This window comes from Talpa occidentalis, unplaced genomic scaffold (genome assembly GCF_014898055.3).
Source record: "Talpa occidentalis isolate TD23 unplaced genomic scaffold, MPIMG_talOcc4v2.1 talOcc4.2, whole genome shotgun sequence".
Classification (NCBI taxonomy): domain Eukaryota; kingdom Metazoa; phylum Chordata; class Mammalia; order Eulipotyphla; family Talpidae; genus Talpa; species Talpa occidentalis.
The window spans coordinates 124,005,403-124,026,532 of NW_023602073.1; the positions used below are offsets into that span (position 1 = coordinate 124,005,403).

At 36.2% G+C, this 21,130-nt stretch overlaps 1 protein-coding gene across 3 annotated transcripts in view; it reads right to left on the bottom strand.

The window, feature by feature from the left end:
* The window catches only part of ECHDC1 (ethylmalonyl-CoA decarboxylase 1), a 35,067-nt gene that overhangs the window by 4,207 nt on the left and 9,730 nt on the right, over nt 1-21,130 (bottom strand). For 2 of the 3 annotated variants that reach the window (XM_037520365.2, XM_054697811.1), the window contains 3 exons: nt 20,405-20,547; nt 15,799-15,851; nt 13,992-14,072 (listed from right to left, as the gene is read on the bottom strand). In XM_037520365.2, coding sequence (XP_037376262.1) covers nt 13,992-14,072; nt 15,799-15,851; nt 20,405-20,547 — 277 coding nt within the window. The remainder of the gene's footprint in view (nt 1-13,991; nt 14,073-15,798; nt 15,852-20,404; nt 20,548-21,130) is intronic. The other variant, XM_037520366.2, reaches the window with a different exon arrangement.

A 21,130-nucleotide genomic window follows, 5' to 3' on the forward strand; every position in this document is an offset into this window, starting at 1 on the left:
TCAGCTTTCCAAAGTGTTCAATGCTAAGCTGCAGGTGGTTTGTTCTATTAGCTCCAAGAACAACAAATTCGTAGTCTTTGACCCATTAATCAGGAGAAATACTCCAATACAGAATTCTCAAAACAGTCTATTTATTAACTCACTTGGAAAGAAAAGCTTTCTCTTCACAGCTGTGAACTCCTACAAGGGAAAATCTACCTCAGCATGAACATTTGCTTTTAGAGGCAAATAGCCGTGAAAATAGGTTTCAGTAAATATTTTTTAAGTGGGAAGGAATAAAGAACAAGTCTCATAAGAATATGAATCTAGCCCAAAATTTGAGCATTGCCCTATTATAAGTATTAACTTGTTAAAACAGAAAACAATGCCAAAAATTAAGAAAGTCAGATATCATAGAAATAATGTGATAAGGAATCAACAAGATAAGACTCCAACACAGAAACTGCTTCCTGATAGCCTTACAGGATTACACAATTACTCCTAAAGCTTAGACACAGTTACCTGGTACCACCTGTAATGTAATTTATTGCAAGGGACAATCTATTACTCTATATAGGATACTGGAAGAGCAACATCTTAAAATTATGATGATTTATATCAGAACACTTCTAAAATCATATTAAACACCCTTATTTTGACAAGCAAAAGATTTACAAGTATCTTCTAGCTATTAGCATAATTATTATTGGCAATATTTAAAATTCTTGTGACTGCTCAGAAAAGAAGAAATGAGGAAGCTTAATTAAATATGGATACACTCATTGCATGTGACATTGTTACAGGAAAAACTGCCCATAACAGAGGAGACTAGCCTTTGCCAGATGTTGCAAAGTTAATGGTGATACCTGGGAGGATCGTTCAGTGTGCTACACTTCCTGATGAATTAGCTATAAAGTTGCAGGTCTTTGAACAAATGTATTTAAGAAAATCAACCTCAATGAGCCTCCCCTGTGGCGCAGCAGTTGAGCCTGGGTTGCAAAGCTGCCTGCAGTCTTTGCAACGCAGGTTCGATCCCCGGCTGCTCCCCGGCCACCGGAGGAGGGTCCCACATGGTGTGTTTCTGACTGTACCCAGTGCTTGTATAAATAAATAAATCTTTAAAAAAATAGAAAACCCCAAAACTATGAAAATGATAGTTGCCTCTTAGTTGAAATGATGCAAAGTTTTAAAGAAATGTTTATCATTATGGAAAAGTACTTTAGTGAACTTTCACATGAAGCATAGAAACACATAACAATTGTGTCAGGATGCAGTACAGCTCTGTTGCGGAATACACAGGCTTCAGTCAGACTGCCCTGCGTGAACCCTAGACTGGCTGAATGCGATACCTTGTAAAATATGAGGAAAAAGACGCACTTATAAAGAGGATGAGAAAGACTGAATTATTTGTAACACCTCTGGGTCAAGAATGCTTGTTTATAAAATAGACACAATAATAGTACTTATATATTAATAATTATGAGCATTAAATGAGTTAACATATGAAGGTGCTTAGAAAGTATATACACCACATTTTTTTATTTTAAGTAGGATTAGAGGATAGGAGTAAAAATGTAACTCCAAAATGATAGACATGTAAATGACAAATTTAATAAAAAATAGGTCTAGAGATACTGTGTTTATGTATAAAAAATCAGTGTGAATCTGCTTGTCACATCTATAGAACACAGAATTACTTTTAGTGTGTATATATGTACTCACATACATACACAAACACACACACACACACACAGCCTCATTAAACTCTACTAGTTCATATTATTAAGTTGGTTGCTTATTACAAATAACAGTATTGTTTCAGCTTGCCTCCTGGACTAAAATTGTTCAATTTCTAAAATACTGAAAGTAAGTGTTATACTCATGCTGTGAAGCCCAACAAATGATATATTATCCTTAATCAATGTCATTAGTGAACACTGTAAAATATAATTACTGTATTTCCAAATAGAAGTAAAAATAATACTGTGTTCAACTGTAGGTATGGTTGAAACAGAAAATTCCAAACTGACTTAAAAATAGACACCTCTCAGATTATTTTGAGAAACATTATGCAATATAATAAAATCATGTTTGGAAATTCTAAAGAAATTATTGGTGTTACAAAATGTAATGATGTCACAAATTTAAAGTTCGGAATTATAGACAAACTTTAATCTAGGTCCTTTGCACTGTATATTAAGAGCCAAAGATGACAAAGCAAACTGATGATGTGGGGAACTATGTTATAAAAACTAATTAGCAACAGCATTTATGTTTTAAAGTACAAAAATTGTACTTTAAAAATCGTATTTTGAATATAAAGGCTTCATTTATTTGCATGTGTATCTTTCTACACCTTATCCTTCCTGCTTTCTACCTGCTATGTGCCTCATAATAGAAATTATGAAAAACAGAAGAACCCAAAGAGTTCCCCCATAATCTCACCTTTCTAATTTCTTAGTCTAGGATGATCAGTCTCATTAGCCTCCAATCATTGTATGGAAAGAGATTTCTTAGATAAGAAGAGTTGTGGTTGAATGAGTGAACTGTTTCTGTGTGCAGGGGGTGTGGGTGTGTATATGTGGGGTCTGTATGTGTGGCAGTGGGGGTGTGACAGAAGCAGAAAGGAAAATGTTCTGGGCTTTTCGTCTGAGTTCAATATTCAATTGGTAGTTCTAGTATGCTCACAGGCTCTAGAGTATACATTCCCGGGTGATGTGGTGGTAACTACAGATTAAAAAACATGAGCAGCGCTACTGCTTCCTGTGGGGAAATCTCATATTCAGAGCACAGGCTTTGCCACATCAAAACTACAGTCCGTTTTTTAATGATGTGTTGGTGAGTGAGTGTGTGTGCCCATATCTGCATGTGCAAGTGTGTGTATTATGTGTACAAGTATACATATATGCTGTATTTTATTATTTAAGTTAGTCTTGTAAGATAAGTGCGACCTGCAGTAGCTCTCTTGAGGTAAGTGTGTTTCCAGCTCCCTTTCTCTGTAAGACACTTTGAACTAATGGATAGCAGCTGGAAATGATTATACCTTGAGCTGAGGGTTATTCATATTCATGAAAACAATGTTAGAGATCAGACACAGATAGACAGGCTCTAAATTGCATAGTTGAGAATTTTGTTTCACTAGAGACATGGAAGAATAAAACTGTGTTTTCTATTGTATACACAGCTAAATCCTCAATGCTCCAAAGAAAAACACACAATCACACAGAGACATCAATGAACATATGAAAATTTATGCCTCACTAAAATTCTAAAAATGCAAATTGAAATACAATTTTTTACTATTAAGGTTAGAAAAGATCTTTTAGAAGATTATACTTAGATGGGCACAGCGCAGGTTTTCTATGATCTCAGCAGATGGGTTAAAGGAGGAGACCTAGAGCCCCCAGTGGCTTTTTCAGGCTATTATTGAGTTTACCTGGTACATGGCAGGCAGGGTTGCCAGGGGGCCGGGGGTGCTGGGAGGCTGGCAGGGGTCCCAGCCCCCAGCAAGTCTTCACTCTTTCTGGCTCTCTGGCCTTCTCTCATGGCCTCTGCTTCTCTGCTGGTTCTCCTTCTCTCTCCTTCTGGTGGGTCTATTTCGCTCTGCTGGCGTCCCCGTGACGCCGCCCTTACAAGCCAGTCTCTCAGCCCAGGTGTACCCACCTACGTATGCCCACAACCCACTCCAGGTGCCCGCCATCAGGCATGCATTCAGGACCGCAGGGATCCGTCATCTATCCTAATGGCGGGAGGGCAGAAAAGCCTGACAATTATTTACTCTACAGATGCTTTCAGAAAAGCACTCATACCACTGGTGATAGTAAAAATTGGTAGACTCTTTGCTGGAAGATAACTTGGCATGTATCAAAAACCTTGAATATTTTTGTAGGGTAAAGAAAAAATGTCAGGCTTTTCTGCTCTCCTGCCATCAGGATAGATGAGGGAAACCTGTGATCCTGAATGCATGCCTGATGGTGGGTACCTGAAGTGGGTACACCTGCGCTAAGACTGTGCTTTTTAAGGACGGCGTCAGGGAGACGCCAGCAGAAGCTGAGAAGCAGCAGAAGCCGAAGAGAAGCCGAGAGAGAAGCAAGAGAAGGCTGGAGAACCCAGAGTGAAGACCTGCTGGGGGCTGGGGGCTGGGAGGCCTGCCAGCCTCCCAGCCCACCAGCACCCCTGCCTGCCATATGCCTGGTGAACCCCAATAAAAGACCTGCAAAAACCACTGAGGACTCTGACTCCTCCTTTATCTGGTCGGCATGGGATCCTAGAAAACCTGCCCCGTGTCCGTTCCTGCCTTTACAATTTTCATGTCCTTATGATTAAGTACTTGTACTACTTATGGGATTTACTCTAAGGAAATAATGAAATGTGGATAGTCTTATGAATAAGGTAGCAATCCCAGCATTAAGGAGGATATTTTAGTACATCCGTATTGATGGAATATTTTATACTTAACTAAATTCATGTTTTCCATATGTATATTTAATGACATGGGGACACTGTCAGTATGTCTTTTTTAAAAAAGACATGAAAACAGTGCACCACAATGTTAGTTATCTTGGATGGTAGCAACTTTAATTTTTTAAAACTGTATTTAAAAAATAATCTAGAATCTTGCTATTCAATGCGTGGTTTATGGACCAGTGTAGGGTAAGTGATTTTCAGGTTTTTCTGCCCTCCCGCCATTAGGATAGATGATGGATCCTTGCGGTCCTGAATGCATGCCTGATGGCGGGCACCTGGAGTAGGGTGTGGGCATGCGTAAGTGGGGTCACCTGGGCTAAGGCTGGGCTTATAAGGGAGGCTTCATGGGGATGCCAGAAGGGCAGAAGCAGAGAGAAAGAGAAACAAAGAGCAAAAGGAGAAGAGAAGAGAAGGCCACGAGAGAAGGCCGGAGAGCCCAGATAGAGTGAGGACTTGCTGGGGGCTGAGAGGCCTGCCAGCCTCCCGGCCCCCGGCACTCCTGCCTGCTGTGTACCCAGTAAAATCCCAATAAAATCCTGAAAAGCCATTGAGGGCTCCAGGACTCCTTTACCCCGTCTGCTCAGATCATAGAGATCCCGCTCCGTGTCCTCCTGCCACTACAACCAGCCACTTCAGCATTTTCTCAGATTTCACCCTAGACCTGTGAAACCAGAACTGCATTTTAATGAAATCCCTAAGGGATTCATATTCACAAGAATAACCACATATCCATATATAATCAGAAACTAATATTTTAAAAATATCATTACCTGTATTATTTTGTATATTGTATATATCTATTTGTATATTGAGGCTATAACACAAACTTAGTGGCTTAAAAAAAAAAATCCATTGGGGCCTCCCTGGTGGCGCAGGCAGTTGAGCGCAGCACTGTGAAGCTGTCCGCAACCTTTGCAGTGCCGGTTTGATCCCCGTCGGCCTCGGAGCAACCCACATGGTGAGCAGACCTCCTCTGTCTCGCCCGCTGCTCCCCTCAGCAGTGTATTTCATCAGTCTGCCTGTTCTGTTCCCGGCTCTGTCTCTGGTGAGTCCTCTCACCCTCCGAGGATCTGGACTGTACCCCTACCCCAGCTCTTGTATAAATAAAATAAATCCTAAAAAAAAAAAAAATCCATTATCTCAGTTCTGTACGTCAGCAGTCTGGGTCCACTGTGGTGCATCAGCTGGGTCCTCTGCCTGGTATCACAAGGCTGAAATCAAGGTTTTGGCAGGATTGCCTTCCTTTCTAGAGCATGTGGGGATTAACCCATTTCCAAACTCATTCAGGTTGCTGGCAGAACTGAATTCTGTGTCTAGCACTGAAGTCCCTGTTTCTTTGCTGGCTTTCAGCAGGGGTAGGGAGTGTCCCCATTTTTTGATGCTAACTTCCTTCTTGGCTGGTGGTCTTTTTCTCCATCTTCCGTCTTCTCATGCTACTAATCTCTCTTACCTCCCATTCTGTTTCCTGTCTTTATTCTTAAAGTTTCATGAGGTTAGATTGGGTCAACCTAGCTAATCAGAGTAGTCTTTCTGCTTTAAAAGCCAAAACCTTGGACCTCCCTGGTGACTCAAGGGGTTGAGACGCAGCCTATGAGGCTGTCTGCAGCCTCTGCAGTGCGAGTTCAATCCCCAGCCAGGAAGCAGCCCACATGGCGCGGCAGACCTCTCCTGTCTCCCCGCTACTCCCCTCAGCAGTGTGTTTCGGTCAGTCTGCCTGTTCTGTTCCCCACTGTCTCTGGTGAATCCTCTTGTCCCCCACACCTCTGGCCGGTACCTCAATTCTTGTATGCATAGGTAAGTGAATCTTTTAAAAAAAAAAAAAAAGCCAAAACCTTCATTGCATCATCAAGGGTCCCTTCTACCAAATGTTGATGTAAGTTCTGGGCAGTAACAGAGTATGGCTAGAAATCGTGTGTGGGGGGCATTATTCTGTCCACTTAAAAACTCAATGGAAATACTTAAACCTGATTCTCCTTTCATTTTGTTGTGCTATTAATTTTTCTGCCCACACACATTCTTCTAATAGTAGTACAACAACTAACTTCTCCCACCACCATCACTTTCTCATCTTTCTTTCACCTTCTGGACAACTTTTGGCTAACTATTCAAGGATTACTTTTGGTTCACTATTTTAGTTGTTAACAAGTAAATATTCAGTGGTAATACTTAAAAAGATGAGGTTTTGCTGGATCTATATAACATTATTTTTAAGTGAATGTTAAAAACAGACACTGTTGAGGAATCCGAATTCCCTAAGATCTGTATAGGTACAGAACCCCAAACAAGTTTTTTCCTCCAATATAAAATTAGCATAATCAGAATATAAAGGCATGATTGGTCCCCTGTTGTCATTTAAAGAACATAAGGAGTTACAAATCTTATTTTAAAAAATGCATATTGTTGTTAGTGGAATTAATGTATTCTGTTAAGAACTTTTTTTAATTTCAAAATATTATAAATACACAGAAAACTAAAACATACTCATGTACCCATAAACCTGATTTAACAGATGTTAACATTTTGCCACATTTATTTCTGAACACTATTCTTATCTTTTTTTTTTTTAAAAGATTTATTTATTTATACAAGCACTGGGTACAGTCAGAGGCGCGGGAGGGCGAGAGAATTCACCAGAGACAGAGCAGGTAGCAGAACAGGCAGAAGGACCGAAGCACAGTGCTGAGGGGAGTAGCAGGCGGCAGGAGAGGTCTGAGTGCCATGTGGGACCCTCGCCAGTGGCCGGGGATTGAACCGGTGCTGCAGAGTCTGCTGGCAGCTTCACAACCCAGGGCTCAACCGTTGCGCCACCAGGGATGCCCCACTATTCTTATCTTTTTCCCTTCTCTTCCTAACTTCTTCCTCTCCCAGTGGCAACCAATACCCTGAAGTTGTAAGAACCATTTCCATGAATATTTTAACTCTTACTAGATATTATATATATTAAGCAAATATATATATTTGCTCCTTGTGGGAGCAACCCACAAGGCGCAACAGACCTCTCCTGTCTTGCCTGCTGCTCCCCTCAACAGTGTATTTCAGTGTATTTCTGTCTCTGGTGAGTCCTCTCACCCCTGCCCCCCACACCTCTGGCCTGTACCCCAGTTCTTGTAAGCATAAATAAATAAATCTTTAAAAAATATTGGTTGGTATTATTTTAACACATAATTTCTATATTGGAAATGAATTTGTCAAACTACCATAGTTTGATGATATAAAACATTAATGTAATCCAACAGTCTACTGTGATATATCTCTTCATTAGAGTTGATGGACATTTAAGATTGTTTCTAGTTTTTACCTCTTATGAACCATGTGGCTGTGGACATTCTAGTACTTGTCTTTCGGTGAGCACTTGCATGCATTTCTATTAGATTTCTACTGTGTTAGTTTTCTACTGCTACGGAACAAATTTCTATTAATTTTAGTGACCTGAAACAATACAACTTTATTATCTTACAATTCTGCAGACCCACTATTTTAAAATCAAGATATAGGTAGGGCTGCAGTCCATTTTGGAAGCTATAGGAGGGAGTTCATTTCCTTGCCTTTTCCATGTTCTAAAGTCTGCCCACAATTTGACTCATGGACACTTCCTATAAGACAAAGTTTCCAGGGGTTATGCTACAGACATTTTTGGAGGGCTGTTATGCTACATTTCACATATATCTAGGAGTAGTATAGTAGTACTGTGTCAAAAGGGTATGTGACATTCAACTTTAGTAGATACTGGCCATTTTCCAAAATTGAGTTCTTCATAACTATTTTGGTTCCTGGTCCTTTGCATTTCCATATGACTTTAGAATGAAATTGTTAATTCACGTACATACACCAGCTAGGATTTTTATGGGATTATATTTAATCTATAAATTAATTTGGGGGAAAAAATAAATCTTTACGATACCAAGTCTCTCATTCAATGGTTATGGTATATTTCAACATTTATTTAGGTCCTTAATTCTCTCAGTCATGTTTTCTAGTTTTCAGTGTAGAAATCTGACATGTCTTTTGTTAGAGTCTTCCTAGTGTATTTTTTCATATGTATTTGTATGTAATTGGTTTTGTCTATTAAATTTAAATGTCTATTTTTTATGCTGCTGATAGAAATTTCTATTTCTTTGCTGCAGAAATTCATTATTTTATTGACTCTATAACCAACAAACTTAGAAAATCAACTTACAGATTCTAATAGATTAGTTATATGTTCCTTTAGGTATTGTACATATACAATCATGTCATCTGTGAATAATAAAGTTTTATTTCTTACAAACCAATCCTTGTAACTTCTTTAATCTAGCCTTACTTAGCTGTTTAGAATATCTACTATGATGAAGACTAGAAGTGGTTATAGTGCTTTTCTTGTTGCTGACATCAGAAGGAAAACTTTCAATATTTTTATCATTATGAGATGTCTGCTGTAGGATTTTTATAAATCTTTATCAGACTAAGATTTTCCCTCCCAAATTGCTAAGAGTTTTTAATCATGAATGAATTGTTGAATTTTGTCAACTGCTTCTCCTCTATCAAATTGTAATGTGATACTCCAATTTCTTTTTGTTTATGTGGCACATTACTCTTTGATTTTCTGATGTTAAAGCAACCTTATTTTTTAGAATAAACCCTCTTGGTCATGATGTATTAACACTGTTACCATTAGATTAGTGTTGTTAATATACTGGCAGTGGTTTTTATATTTATGTTCAAAAAGACTGGTCTATAATCTTCCTTCTAATAGGATCATTTTTAGTTTTAGGAATAAATACTATGTTCATTAAAAAGGTCAGGAAGTATAACTTCTTTTCCTGTTCAGTGAAAATTTAAGATTAATGTTAATTATTTTTAAATATTTGGGAAACTTCACTGATAAATTTGTGTCAATTTTACACTTGATCTCAGCCCAAAGACTGAGAAGCAATTTTAAAAAGGAAAATTTCAGGAATTAGTCAGGTGAATAATAGCTATTGATTGAGTCCTAATCTCCCACATAGCCTCCCTAATGTAAAATTTAACAAACAGTAAAAGAAAATCAGATATGATCTACATCTACAACATTACTCAGAGACAGAATCCTGTATAGTGTCTGTAAGCATAGTAATGAACAACTAATTAAAGAGATTTCCTGCTTGCTGTTGCAAGCCATGGGCCCAAGTGATAAAGAAGACACTTAAGACTTGCAGGCAAAACAGAGAGCATATAAGACTAAGGAAACACAGTCAAAATCACCCCCAAATGAGACCGTCTAACATTAGTCTAAAATACTGAGCACATTTTTGGGATTAGGTAGTTCATAGCACTGCCTTCTGAAGAAGCACAGCTTTTGAAACAGACTCAAGGAAGTAGAGATGGGGATTTCCTTCAAAAATGAAAGAAAAAAAAAAAGAGGAAATGTATGGATTTTGTAGAAACTAAAACTATAAAATTCAACCCAACTCCTTCCATTTCCACTACTATCACCATTACTAATGTCATCCATTCAATAACAAAACTGCCGGAATGGCACTCTTAATTAAGAATCCAAGCCACAAAATACTTAGAAATAGAAAATACTGAGCCAATTCTCTAAGAAAAAGCAGAATATATGAGTTCAAGTATTTCACCTAATGAATAACCATGAAATTAAAGAAAAAAATGTAATGCTCACTCCAAATTAATTCAATATCTTCAAATAAGAATGGTTACATCAAAAAAGAAAATGTTGAGGACCTCCCTGGTGGTGCAAGGGGTTAAGACACAACCTACAAGGCTATCCGCAGCCACTGCAACACGAGTTCCATCCCCGGCCAGGAAGCTACCCACATGGCGCAGCAGACCTCTCCTGACTAGCCCCCTGCTTCCCTCAGCAGTGTATTTCAGTCATTCTGCCTGTTCTGTTCTCCACTCTGTCTCTGGTGAATTCTCGCACCCTCCATGCCTCTGGCCTATACCCCAGTTCTTGTATGCATAAATAAATAAATCTTTAAAAAAAAAAGAAAATCTTTATTCAGAAATTCAAAAAGCATAATTAGAATTGGACCAAATTTTAAAAAGTGTAGTGTGGAGATAAAAAGTGTAGAGTGTGGAGATAAAAAGTAAAAAGTGTAAAGATAAAATGAGTTGATTAAATTCAAGACAGAAAAAATAATAAAGACAAGAATAGGTATGAATGAAAATTTAGTAAGCGCATTAAAGAAAATCAGGAAATAACAACTGATTATAAAAAGAGCCACAAAAAAAGGCAAACATGTAATATATTTATAACTAGAACTAAAACAACAAATACTTACACACTGAAAGGGTCTACTGTGTATCACAGAAAACTGACTCTAAAGAATTTTGAGGCATATCCTAGTAAAAGTATTACATTTTAAAGACAGAGAAAAGTCAGGAGTTCCAGGCAACCAAACAAAATCAAAATAACTTGAAAGGTCAAAATAAGTATGATGTCATTAGACTTATCAAAAAAGCACAGAAGTATCAGACCCAGATAGTTTCACTAAATCTCTAGATACCATGAGGTACCACCTAGATTGTTTCTGAAATTAAAAAATAAAGGAAATATTGGGTTTTTTTAATGAAATAAGATAATATTGATATGTAAATCTGATAAATACAGCACAAAAAATAAAATTAGCCTAAAATCTTTGATGAATATTGTAGTAGGCAGATTCCTAAATGACCTCTAATCATCACTGCTTCCTGGTATTTACACTCTTATGTAATCTTTTCCTATTGAATCTGGGTTAGACCTAGTGACTCCCATCTAGCAAAGAGAATACAGCAGAAGAGAGGGCATGTCACTTGCAAGATTAGGTCACAAAAAACTGTGGGTGTTCATCTTGTATACTGTCTTTCCACTTTCTCCCAGATCCTCACTTTGTGAGAAGCAAGCTTCCAGGTTATAAGTAAACCTTGAAACCCAGGTGTCCAGAAATTCAATATCCCCCACTAACAGTCAATGAGCTTCTGAGCCTGCCAACAGCCACCTGAGGGATTCAGAGCCGGATCTCCCCTCAGTAGAGTCTTGGCTGACATCTTGATTACAGCCTCATGAGAGACCCTAAGCCAAAGGCACTCAGCCAAGCCATATGTGGATTTCTGACCCCTAGAAATAATAAATGTTGGTGTTCTGTCTCATAATAAATGAAAACAATAAACGTGTTATGTTTTGAGATGTTAAGTTTTGGCATGACTTATTACACAGCAAAAGATCACACAAATGTCAAAGTAAAAATCCTAAACAAAAACATTATCACATAGATTTCAATACCGCATTAAGAAAACCATACACCATGACTGAAAGGGGTTTCTATTTCAATTGCTATTAAGATTCAATTAAAATTACTGATCACATTAGTAATATAAGGAGAACAAACATTTGTCTCCTTAGATCCTGAAAAACTCTTTTATGAATTTCAGTACCTCAAACTCTTGAAAAAATATGGAATGGGAGGATAATTCTTCAGTATGAGTCTATAGACATATATGAATCTATCATCAGATTCAATTTTTTAAGAAGATTTCCAGTCAGTTGTGCACCAACAGTATGGTAAATGTGATAAAACTATGTTATTAGAAGAATGAAACAAACAAAAACCCCAAGACATAAAAATTTCTTGAATACAGTGACTGGCAAATATGGGTGTTAAACATATGTTTAATGAATGAAGACACCACATCCAGAAAAGCTGGTCTACAAATGAACATTATCTTCATTGGAAGCTGCTCTGTGAATATATGGAATATTACAGATACACCTGATGAGGGCGGTACTCTGAGACATATCATAACCAATAAAACTAAATATTTTATGAGACCCTAGGGCAGGTGACATCTCCTTCATTTAGACAACAACAAAGCAAGGCAAATTAGCAGTATTAAAAATCACTCTGATTATTTTTTCTGTCATTTTGTCTTCTGTTCTAAATACTAACTGTATCTAAGCACAGATCAGGAAAGAATATAAAGGATGATGCAAAAGTCTAAAACATACTTAAAAGATGAACACCAGGGACCTCCCTGGTGGCGCAGCGCTATCAGCTTGTTGCCAGCCACTGCAGCACGAGTTTGATTTCCCAGCCTGCCTGGAGGTGACCCACATGGCGCAGCAGACCTCTCCTGCCTCGCCCGCTGCTCCCCTCAGCAGTGTATTTCAGTAGATCTGCCTGTTCTGCTCCCCACTGTGTCTCTGGTGAATCCTCTCACCTCCTGCACCTCTGGTCTGCACCCCAGTTCTTGTATGCATAAAAAAAAAACTTAAAAAAAAAAATGAACACCAGACTCTATGACAGAGAATGCACTGTCTCCGGATAACATCTATAAAGTTTTAATTTGCACTTACTTTTATGTAGAGATGTTTTTAAGCATAATACTGAACACTTGCATATTCTTTATATATAAAAAATTCTTTATATATAAACTATATATTTAACTATATTTATATATTATATATGGTATATAATTACACTTTTAAATTATGTATTGCATAAGCAGTTTTATGTCAGGCTAAAGTGATGAATGTATTTAATGCTTTCAAACATACCGTATTTTATATTTAGTCTTATACTGTCCAAAAAGCCAATCTCTTCCTCCTCTTAGCAGCATCCTAATGCAATCTGCATTGACAACAGCAGAGGGCACTGTCCTATTAAAAGGTCATTTTTCATGGTGTACAAGAACCCTCACAAATCAGGAAATATACTGATAGTTTCCGTAGAAGTGAGGATACTTGCAATTTGTCTTACACATCAAAATTATTTCAAAACCTCTATTTATATGACTATGAAGTATATGATTCAATTGATAAATTGAAATTTGAGTCATATATTATAAAAAGAAAAATATAAAACTTTACTACTTTCATGAGCTTACTGAATCTTTCCTCATTATTTCTATTACAATACAATGCCATTTATATAGGCATTTATTTATATAATGCAATTTACAAAAAGAAAAAATAGAAGATTGATTACAGAATATGTTTCTTATAAAATGATAATGGAAGTTAAAAAGTAATTTCCATACAATTCAGAGTAAAGTTTTCCTGAGGTGGAAATGAAGGGGCTGTGACATAGAGGGGCTGGGTAGGGGGCTTTAGGCAATTTTTAAATATGTACAGTGACAGATGTTAACTAGATTTATTATGATCATTCCACAATGTACAGCAACATAAAATCATGTTGTACACCTGAAATTAATATTATAGATCAATTATATATCAACTAGAAAAGAAAATCTCTTTTATCATTAAGAGGACTACAATACAGTTGCTCTCCATTCTCTTTTATTTTCTACTTGCTTTCTTTGTATAATTCTGTTGAATCTTCAAGTTTAATGTATTTCCCTGGATTCCCTCTTACAGATTTTGCTAATTTTTTGAAATGCCTAGTAACAAAGTAATGATAGAATTATTATATAACTGGTTGACTGAGAAAAATCTACTGTAATGACTAAGACATAGGTGCTAATTAATTATTTTATTTAAGATGATATAAGATATTTATATTTGGGTGAATTAATTTGAACACATGTAAGGTATATTTGTGCAAGAAATTATGCAATTTCCATCCTACCTGAAATCACATGCTGTTGTAAATTCTGCTCCTCCACCCAATGCCCAACCTTGAACCAGTGCAACACTTATTAAAGGAAGTCTGTGTATTGAAGGATAAAGGAAAAGTGATTGTTAATATTTCTAATTTCCACATTAATTTACAAACATTATTTTAAAAAACTTAAGATGCAACAGAAACAAAATGGCTGAGCTATGTTTATAGCAACATGAGCCTATGCATCATGAAAGGAAAAAAAGCAGAGAAATAAAAATACAATAATCATACTGTCATGTAAGTTTGTTAAAAAGCTTCCTTGAATTATATTTTTTGAACAATAACCACACTGGAACTTTCTTCCAAATAAATAGAGCTTTTTTGCATCACTAACAGCTCCTAGAACTTCTCAGCAGCTGATGCCATAGTCCATTTTTATTAATATCAGGTTATGGGTGAGACAATTAGGCTATCTACAAAGGGAGGAATGTGATACAGTAAACCATGCTCCAAAATGGTGCAATTATGAAGGTTCTTTTCAAAACATTTTTCATTACTCATTGAAATGATCCTCAGTCTAATCCTACATAACGGAAGAGTTCTCTGGTAAAAATAAAGCCCTTCACCTTTCTTGTTTTCAAAGCTCCACTTTGGAGGTGTGACTATTACATGGTAAAACCAAAATGTTTTGAAAATATGGAATTTTTTTATAGGTTTCAACCAAAATGGAAAGCAGCAGGTTTAAAGTAATTGATTTCTTAACACACCCTGCTTTCAAATAAAAAGAGTCATTAAAAAAATCTTAAGACTTTCTAAGAAAACATCAAGGGAAATGAACAGGATCTAAGAGGATATGATATTATATGATTATATGATATTATAGGATATGATATATATTATATATGATATGATATAATATGATTCCATTATCATTTCTAGATTCTCAGAGATGAAGAGCATCAAAAATACTGTGACATGGGGTCTCCCTGGTAGTGCAAGGGGCTAAGTATCAGCACTATGAAGCTATTCCCAGCCATGGCAGCACCAGTTCCATCCCCAGCCAGGGAGGTGACCCACATGGCGCAGCACACCTCTCCTGTTTCCCCTCAGCAGTGTTTATCAGTCGATCTGCCTGTTCTACTTCCCACTCTGTCTCTGGTGAATATTCTCACCCCCCTCTTGTATGCATAAATAAATAAATCCTTTAAAAAATACAGTGATGTTTAATCAGTATGCTAAATAAATACACATTTCCTTAGCTATTATAATTTTGAAGTCATCTACATTCAGAATATAGACATAAGAAGGCAATCAGTCCAAATGTCATCATTTATAATCTCAAATACATAGTGGTAGACCAAGAATTTTTTCCCTTCTCTTCTTTATCTACTTGCATAGTAAATTCATCTTCCCTTAGAAAACTGCTAAGAGCCTTCTATAAACCATAGCTATTTTTCTCTCTTCTCCAGATATAAACCACTTCACTATACATCCTACAAATTTTGAATACTGGGTTAACTGTATATGTTGTCCTTTGATCACTGTCTTTATTCTGCTCTAATATGAATAGGTAAATTTCTTCATGGCTATACCTAAATATAGCTAATAATACAAGCTCTTTAGGGAAAAGAACTATGTCTTAAATTTTTATCTCACTTTTTAATATTTGTCTATATTTCACCAACATTCAATTACATAAGTGTCCTTAATAGCACAAAGAAAGTTCATCATTAGAACAAATATAATTTGAACATCAGCTATTAATTTTTAATGGCAAAAAGTAGAATAGAAGGTGGTTTTTTAGAAATTGTATTTTAAAAAGAGACATTACCTCATAAGTCTTGTTAAGACGTTTTGCATGAACATACATAAGGCCATTCCATCCTTTAAATAAGAATAAGCACAGACACAGAGGTATAATATAAATGTATTATATAACATTTAAAAAATTCAGAATTTAGAAAATGAAGCCAAGTATACACATAACTTTTTTAAAGCAAGGTTTTCATTTAAAACTCATGTTTCTCAACCCAAATGCCCAAAAATAGATGACTGGATCAAGAAGATGTGGTACATATATACAATGGAATATTACTCAGCAATCAAGAAAGATAAACACATGCAGTTTGCAGCAACATGGATGGAGCTAGAAGGGATCATGCTCAGCGAAATAAGTCAGAAAGAAAAAGAAAAATACCGGATGGTCTCACTCACAGTAGGAATTTAGAAAACTTAAATAAGAGACCAGGAAAAAGACTAATCAATACAAAGTAAAAATCAAAATCAACAAGCAACTATAAACCAGAGACACACTTCGGGGTGGGGGGAGGGAAGGGGAGAGGAAGGACTAGGGTCAAAATAAGGGGGGGTGCAATTGCATGGGGAATATAACCAAAATGAAAATGCATACATTGTGCAAAGATGAAAAATGATGTAAGAATTATATAAAATAAAATATTTTAAAAAATGAATAAAACTCATGTTTCTGAAATACAAATGATGTAGCATTTAATTCTGTTGCTGTTGTAGGGTTCCTTCAGCTCAGCTTTCCATGAGATACTAGCAAAGACTAGTTTGGGAGTCAAATCATATACCCCCGGAACACAGAGGCCTAAGAAACACCAATCTATTAACCCAACCTATAATCTGCTAAAATAAATATTAGGGAAATAAACGGGGGGTAAGAGTGAAGATATTATGTTAAGCTTTGATCCTTTGTACTTTTGAGACTTTCATTATCAACAAAAATTGCAATTTCTTAAATTTCTTAAAGTAGTCCAAGCTTACGTCTTTTTTTTTTTAATCTCACATATGTTCTTCAACCCAGTGTAATTTGGTCTTCAACATTCTCTCAAAAGAGTCTCCTCAAAAGTTCCTAATTAATCTATTTGTTAAATGACTTTTCCTTATTTCTCATCTTCCTTTATCTTTGTAAAATCCAGGTTTATAAGGGCTTAAAAATGAAAATATCATCTATAAATTAATTGACTAAAGTGGAACGAGTCAATAGTAGTGAAAACAAATAAGTCGTACAATACCTTTGAGGACACTGTAGAAATTTAAGCCATAAAGAAACAGGGACAATATACTGGCAGAAAAGTAACAAAGGAGGCCAGAGGGAAAGGAGGCTTTTATTTTCAAGCTAGAGTAAGAGTAAAAAGGTATCTAAATTGCCAGACTTTCCTTGAGCCATTACTATACCACTGTTGCAATAAGCAGGTCTTAATTTCTCTACATCTTGAAGCTTAAAACTGGATTTTGATTTTCTCTGCTTTCTGGCAAAAAGCTTCTTGTAGTCTACAGCTCATCAGTAACATCAAATCCAAATCTTATCACTTAAGTTAATACTTATATTATTTTTTTGCTACTTTATATTTCCTCTGTTCTGCAAATTTTCAGGGCTAACATTAATATGCTAATCAATCTCCTGACCCTCGGAACTAATAATTAACTAATAGGAACTTTTGAAGTTCTTTTCTGCCCGTGAAACAAAGGGTATCAAAATGAAACTAGCAAGTCAGAGGAAAAAAAAAAGTTCAGATAAAGCCAAACCATTACAGATCCTATAAATCTGACTGTAAAACTGAGGCTACCTAAGCGGGGGGGGGGGGGGGGGGGGGGGGGGTGGGGGGAGTGGAGAATAAATTGGGGAGGGGGCACAACAGACTATGGTGGAGGATTATGGGTCCTTTGGTAGTGCATTCGGTATGGTAACAACAAGGGGAAATCTTATACATCTAAATGATATACAATGTTGTAAACTAAAGTTACCTCAAAAAAAAAAAATAGATATACAGGGGCCTTCCTGGTGGCGCAAGGGGTTAAGACTCAACCTATGAAGCTGACTCCAGCCTCTGTAGCACGAGTTCAATCCCTGGCCAGCCAGGGAGCTACCCACATGGCACAGCAGACCTCTCCTGACTCACCCGCTGCTCCCCTCAGCAGTATACTTCGGTCAATCTGCCTGATCTGTTCCCCAGTCTGTCTCTGGTGAATCCTCTCACCCCCTGCACCTCTGGCCTGTACCCCAGCTCTTGTATGCATAAATAAATCTTTTTAAAAAACAATAGATATACAAATATAATGGCAGCTAGAGCAATCAACATGTTAATATTGAGTATATGAAGGATCTACTATATTGGTCACTCTACTTTTATTTATATTAGATAAGTTTATTTTTTAAAACTTTGAAAAAATACAGTGACAAAACCATCAACATAATTAACTTTTTAAATTTTTTTTTACACAAAGTCATTTAACTTTTAAGTACTTTAGAATACTTAGAAGGGAATATAATCCGATTACTATAACCATCATCTATTCTAGTTATCTCACTCCTCAGAAAAGCAAATTCACCAAATAATCAGATACTAGTGATACATCTGCAATAACAAGGCATAAGTATATTAAAAAAGAAGAGCCTCATTGAGGGAAAGGCTATTTATAACTTAAAGTCACATTAAGGATCTCAGAATATCTCAGCGGTAGATGCATTTAGACATGCAGCTGCAACTCATACACACATGAGTCTTAGAAATCCCAAGGCCATTTTGAATTTCAGTCTTAAACATATTTATAGTTATTTCTCATTCTACACAAAATTGCAAATAATTATCAGGAACTTTACATATGCTGCTTCCATTTCTTGTCAATTTTAAAACCACCATGTGACAAATATACCCAATACTTTATACATATTACCATTTATTAACATTATCTATAAAGAAAATTTTACTCAAATTAATTAGCTTTATGTTATATATCCTACATTATAACTACAGAGATTTCACAAAGGTACAGTAAAAGATTCATATATTCAAGAAAGTGCTTTGACAAGAAAATAGTATTTTAAGTACCAATCTTGGGTTCTAACCATACACATTTCAAAAATCATATTTTTATATTTTCTGGCAGCTGTGTATAATTACAAGTGATGGGCACTTGCAGTGCTATTTAAGCACTGGGTCCACATCACCCTATTTCTTAGCTATTGATCAAAATATCAATATTACTCAACTGCAGGCACCAAAAGAACAGATTACTTGGAAACTATCTGTTCTGGAAAAGGATAAATTTATTAGCTGATCCCTTATCTGAAGTCTGAATAAAAACTACATGTTTTCCTACATGATTTACATTATATATATATGAGATAATTTTGTAATGGAACATATATGAAGTGTGTGTGTATATATATATATTATATATGAACCAATTAACATATTTCTACTTTGTTAACATATTTTACTGATTGTATGATCTAAAGAGACAGAAAGAGCTTTCTAACTCAAAGAAAGCAAAAACCTCTCACCCCTTTTAGGGATGTTTTCTTATTTGCATTATATCAAACTCACAACAATCTATTATCTCATTCTATCTAGACAGTGTTTTTCATGAACTAAGCAAAGTGCCCAATAATAGTTTCCTTCTAGAGATGAAAAATTATAACCAAATGACATGCATGTTATATAGTTAATTATTAGCAGAGCTTGGGCAAAAATCCATATACTCAAATCTCAAGTATAGTGATCATACTGCTTGCACTACAAATTTAAGTCTAGCAATATTACAAGTTATGGTTCACCTAATGAATGATACTTATTGGTATCAAGGTCTATGAAATAAAAATAATAACTCCCTTTTTCAGATACCATAATAGCATTCATATATATTATTTTGAATGTCCTCACTAACAGACTAGGAAAATAAGACTTAGAAAGATTAAGTGCATTGTCCAATCACTTGGCCAGAAAGTGTCAAAGCTAGCATTCAAAATCAAGTCTATCAAAGTCAGTGCTCATACTTATTAAGAAATCTTTCCTCACATACTTACGCAAATAGAGATCATACAGTGGTATGAGAGTTATAAAACACCATTAATATATTATTACCCACATATTGCCTACATCTATAATTGGATGGCAACAGAGAGTACTTCCCTTTTCTTTAGTCTTTTGTCTAAGGAGATTTGGGTGGAGGGCTGAATTCAAGAAAACCAAGTCCTTGGAGGACTGATGATGAACAATGATTAGGATTCCTTTTCTATCAGAGTAATTCACAAGCGAATTTTTAATTCCTACCATTTATTGGAATCTATTATGTGGCAAAGCTATGCTGGATACTTTATATATATATACCTCTCATAAAATTCCTTATGAGTTGTGCTAAAGAGCTTCCACTTAAAGAATTGGAATTCTTGCTAACTTTAATGATGGACTTTGGTTATTGTTAATCATCCTGCCCTTTCTTAGCAAATCCACCCTCCCCCCAATAATTGTACCTTAATCTTTCATTTAAGAAGCAAAATAAAAAGTCTGATCCTTGGAAGTTATTAAAGAACAGCTGTCATCATAATAACCATAAGTAAAATATAAATATTTCAATTATAGGTGTTGATAAACACATAGAATCTGGTTTATAATTCATTCAAAACTTGCCTCTGGAGTTCCTAATTCTTTCACAGCCTTTAGATCAGATCCTGAGGAGAAAGTATTGTTTGCTCCATGGACAATGAGACCTTTTCCCTCTGTCCAATTTTCTAATTCAGTCACTTTTTCCAAAAGTTGTAGCATCATAACACCTGCCAGAGAGGGAAGGGGAAATCACAAACATATAAGATACTGGAAAAATACAAATAATTTAGAAACTGCAAGGTATAGAACACTTAGATCATATATTTTAAAAATATTTACTGGATGTCTATCAAATGCATATTGTGTTGATACTGTGGAGTAGACACAAAAGAAAGATACATGATAATCTCTACTTTCAAAGTGTATAGCTTGTTAGTGATTTCTATCTTATCTATCTTAATTAAGAGACTATACAAGTTTTGGGCCTCCCTGGTGGCGCAAGGGGTTAAGCACTGTACTGTGAAGCAACTGGAAGCCTCCGCAGCACAAGTTCGATCCCCAGCCAGCCAGGGAGCAACCCACATGGCGAAGCAGACCTCTCCTGTCTCGCCCGCTGCTCCCCTCAGCAGTGCATTTGAGTCAGTCTGCCTCTTCTGTTCCCCACTCTGTCTCTGGTGGATCCTCTCACCCCCCGCATTTCTGGCCTGTACCCCAGCTCTTGTGTGCATGAATAAATAAATCTTTAAAAAAAAAAACCTTTAAAAAAAAAGATACTATACAAGTATATGACTATGTAGAAAAATGAGATAT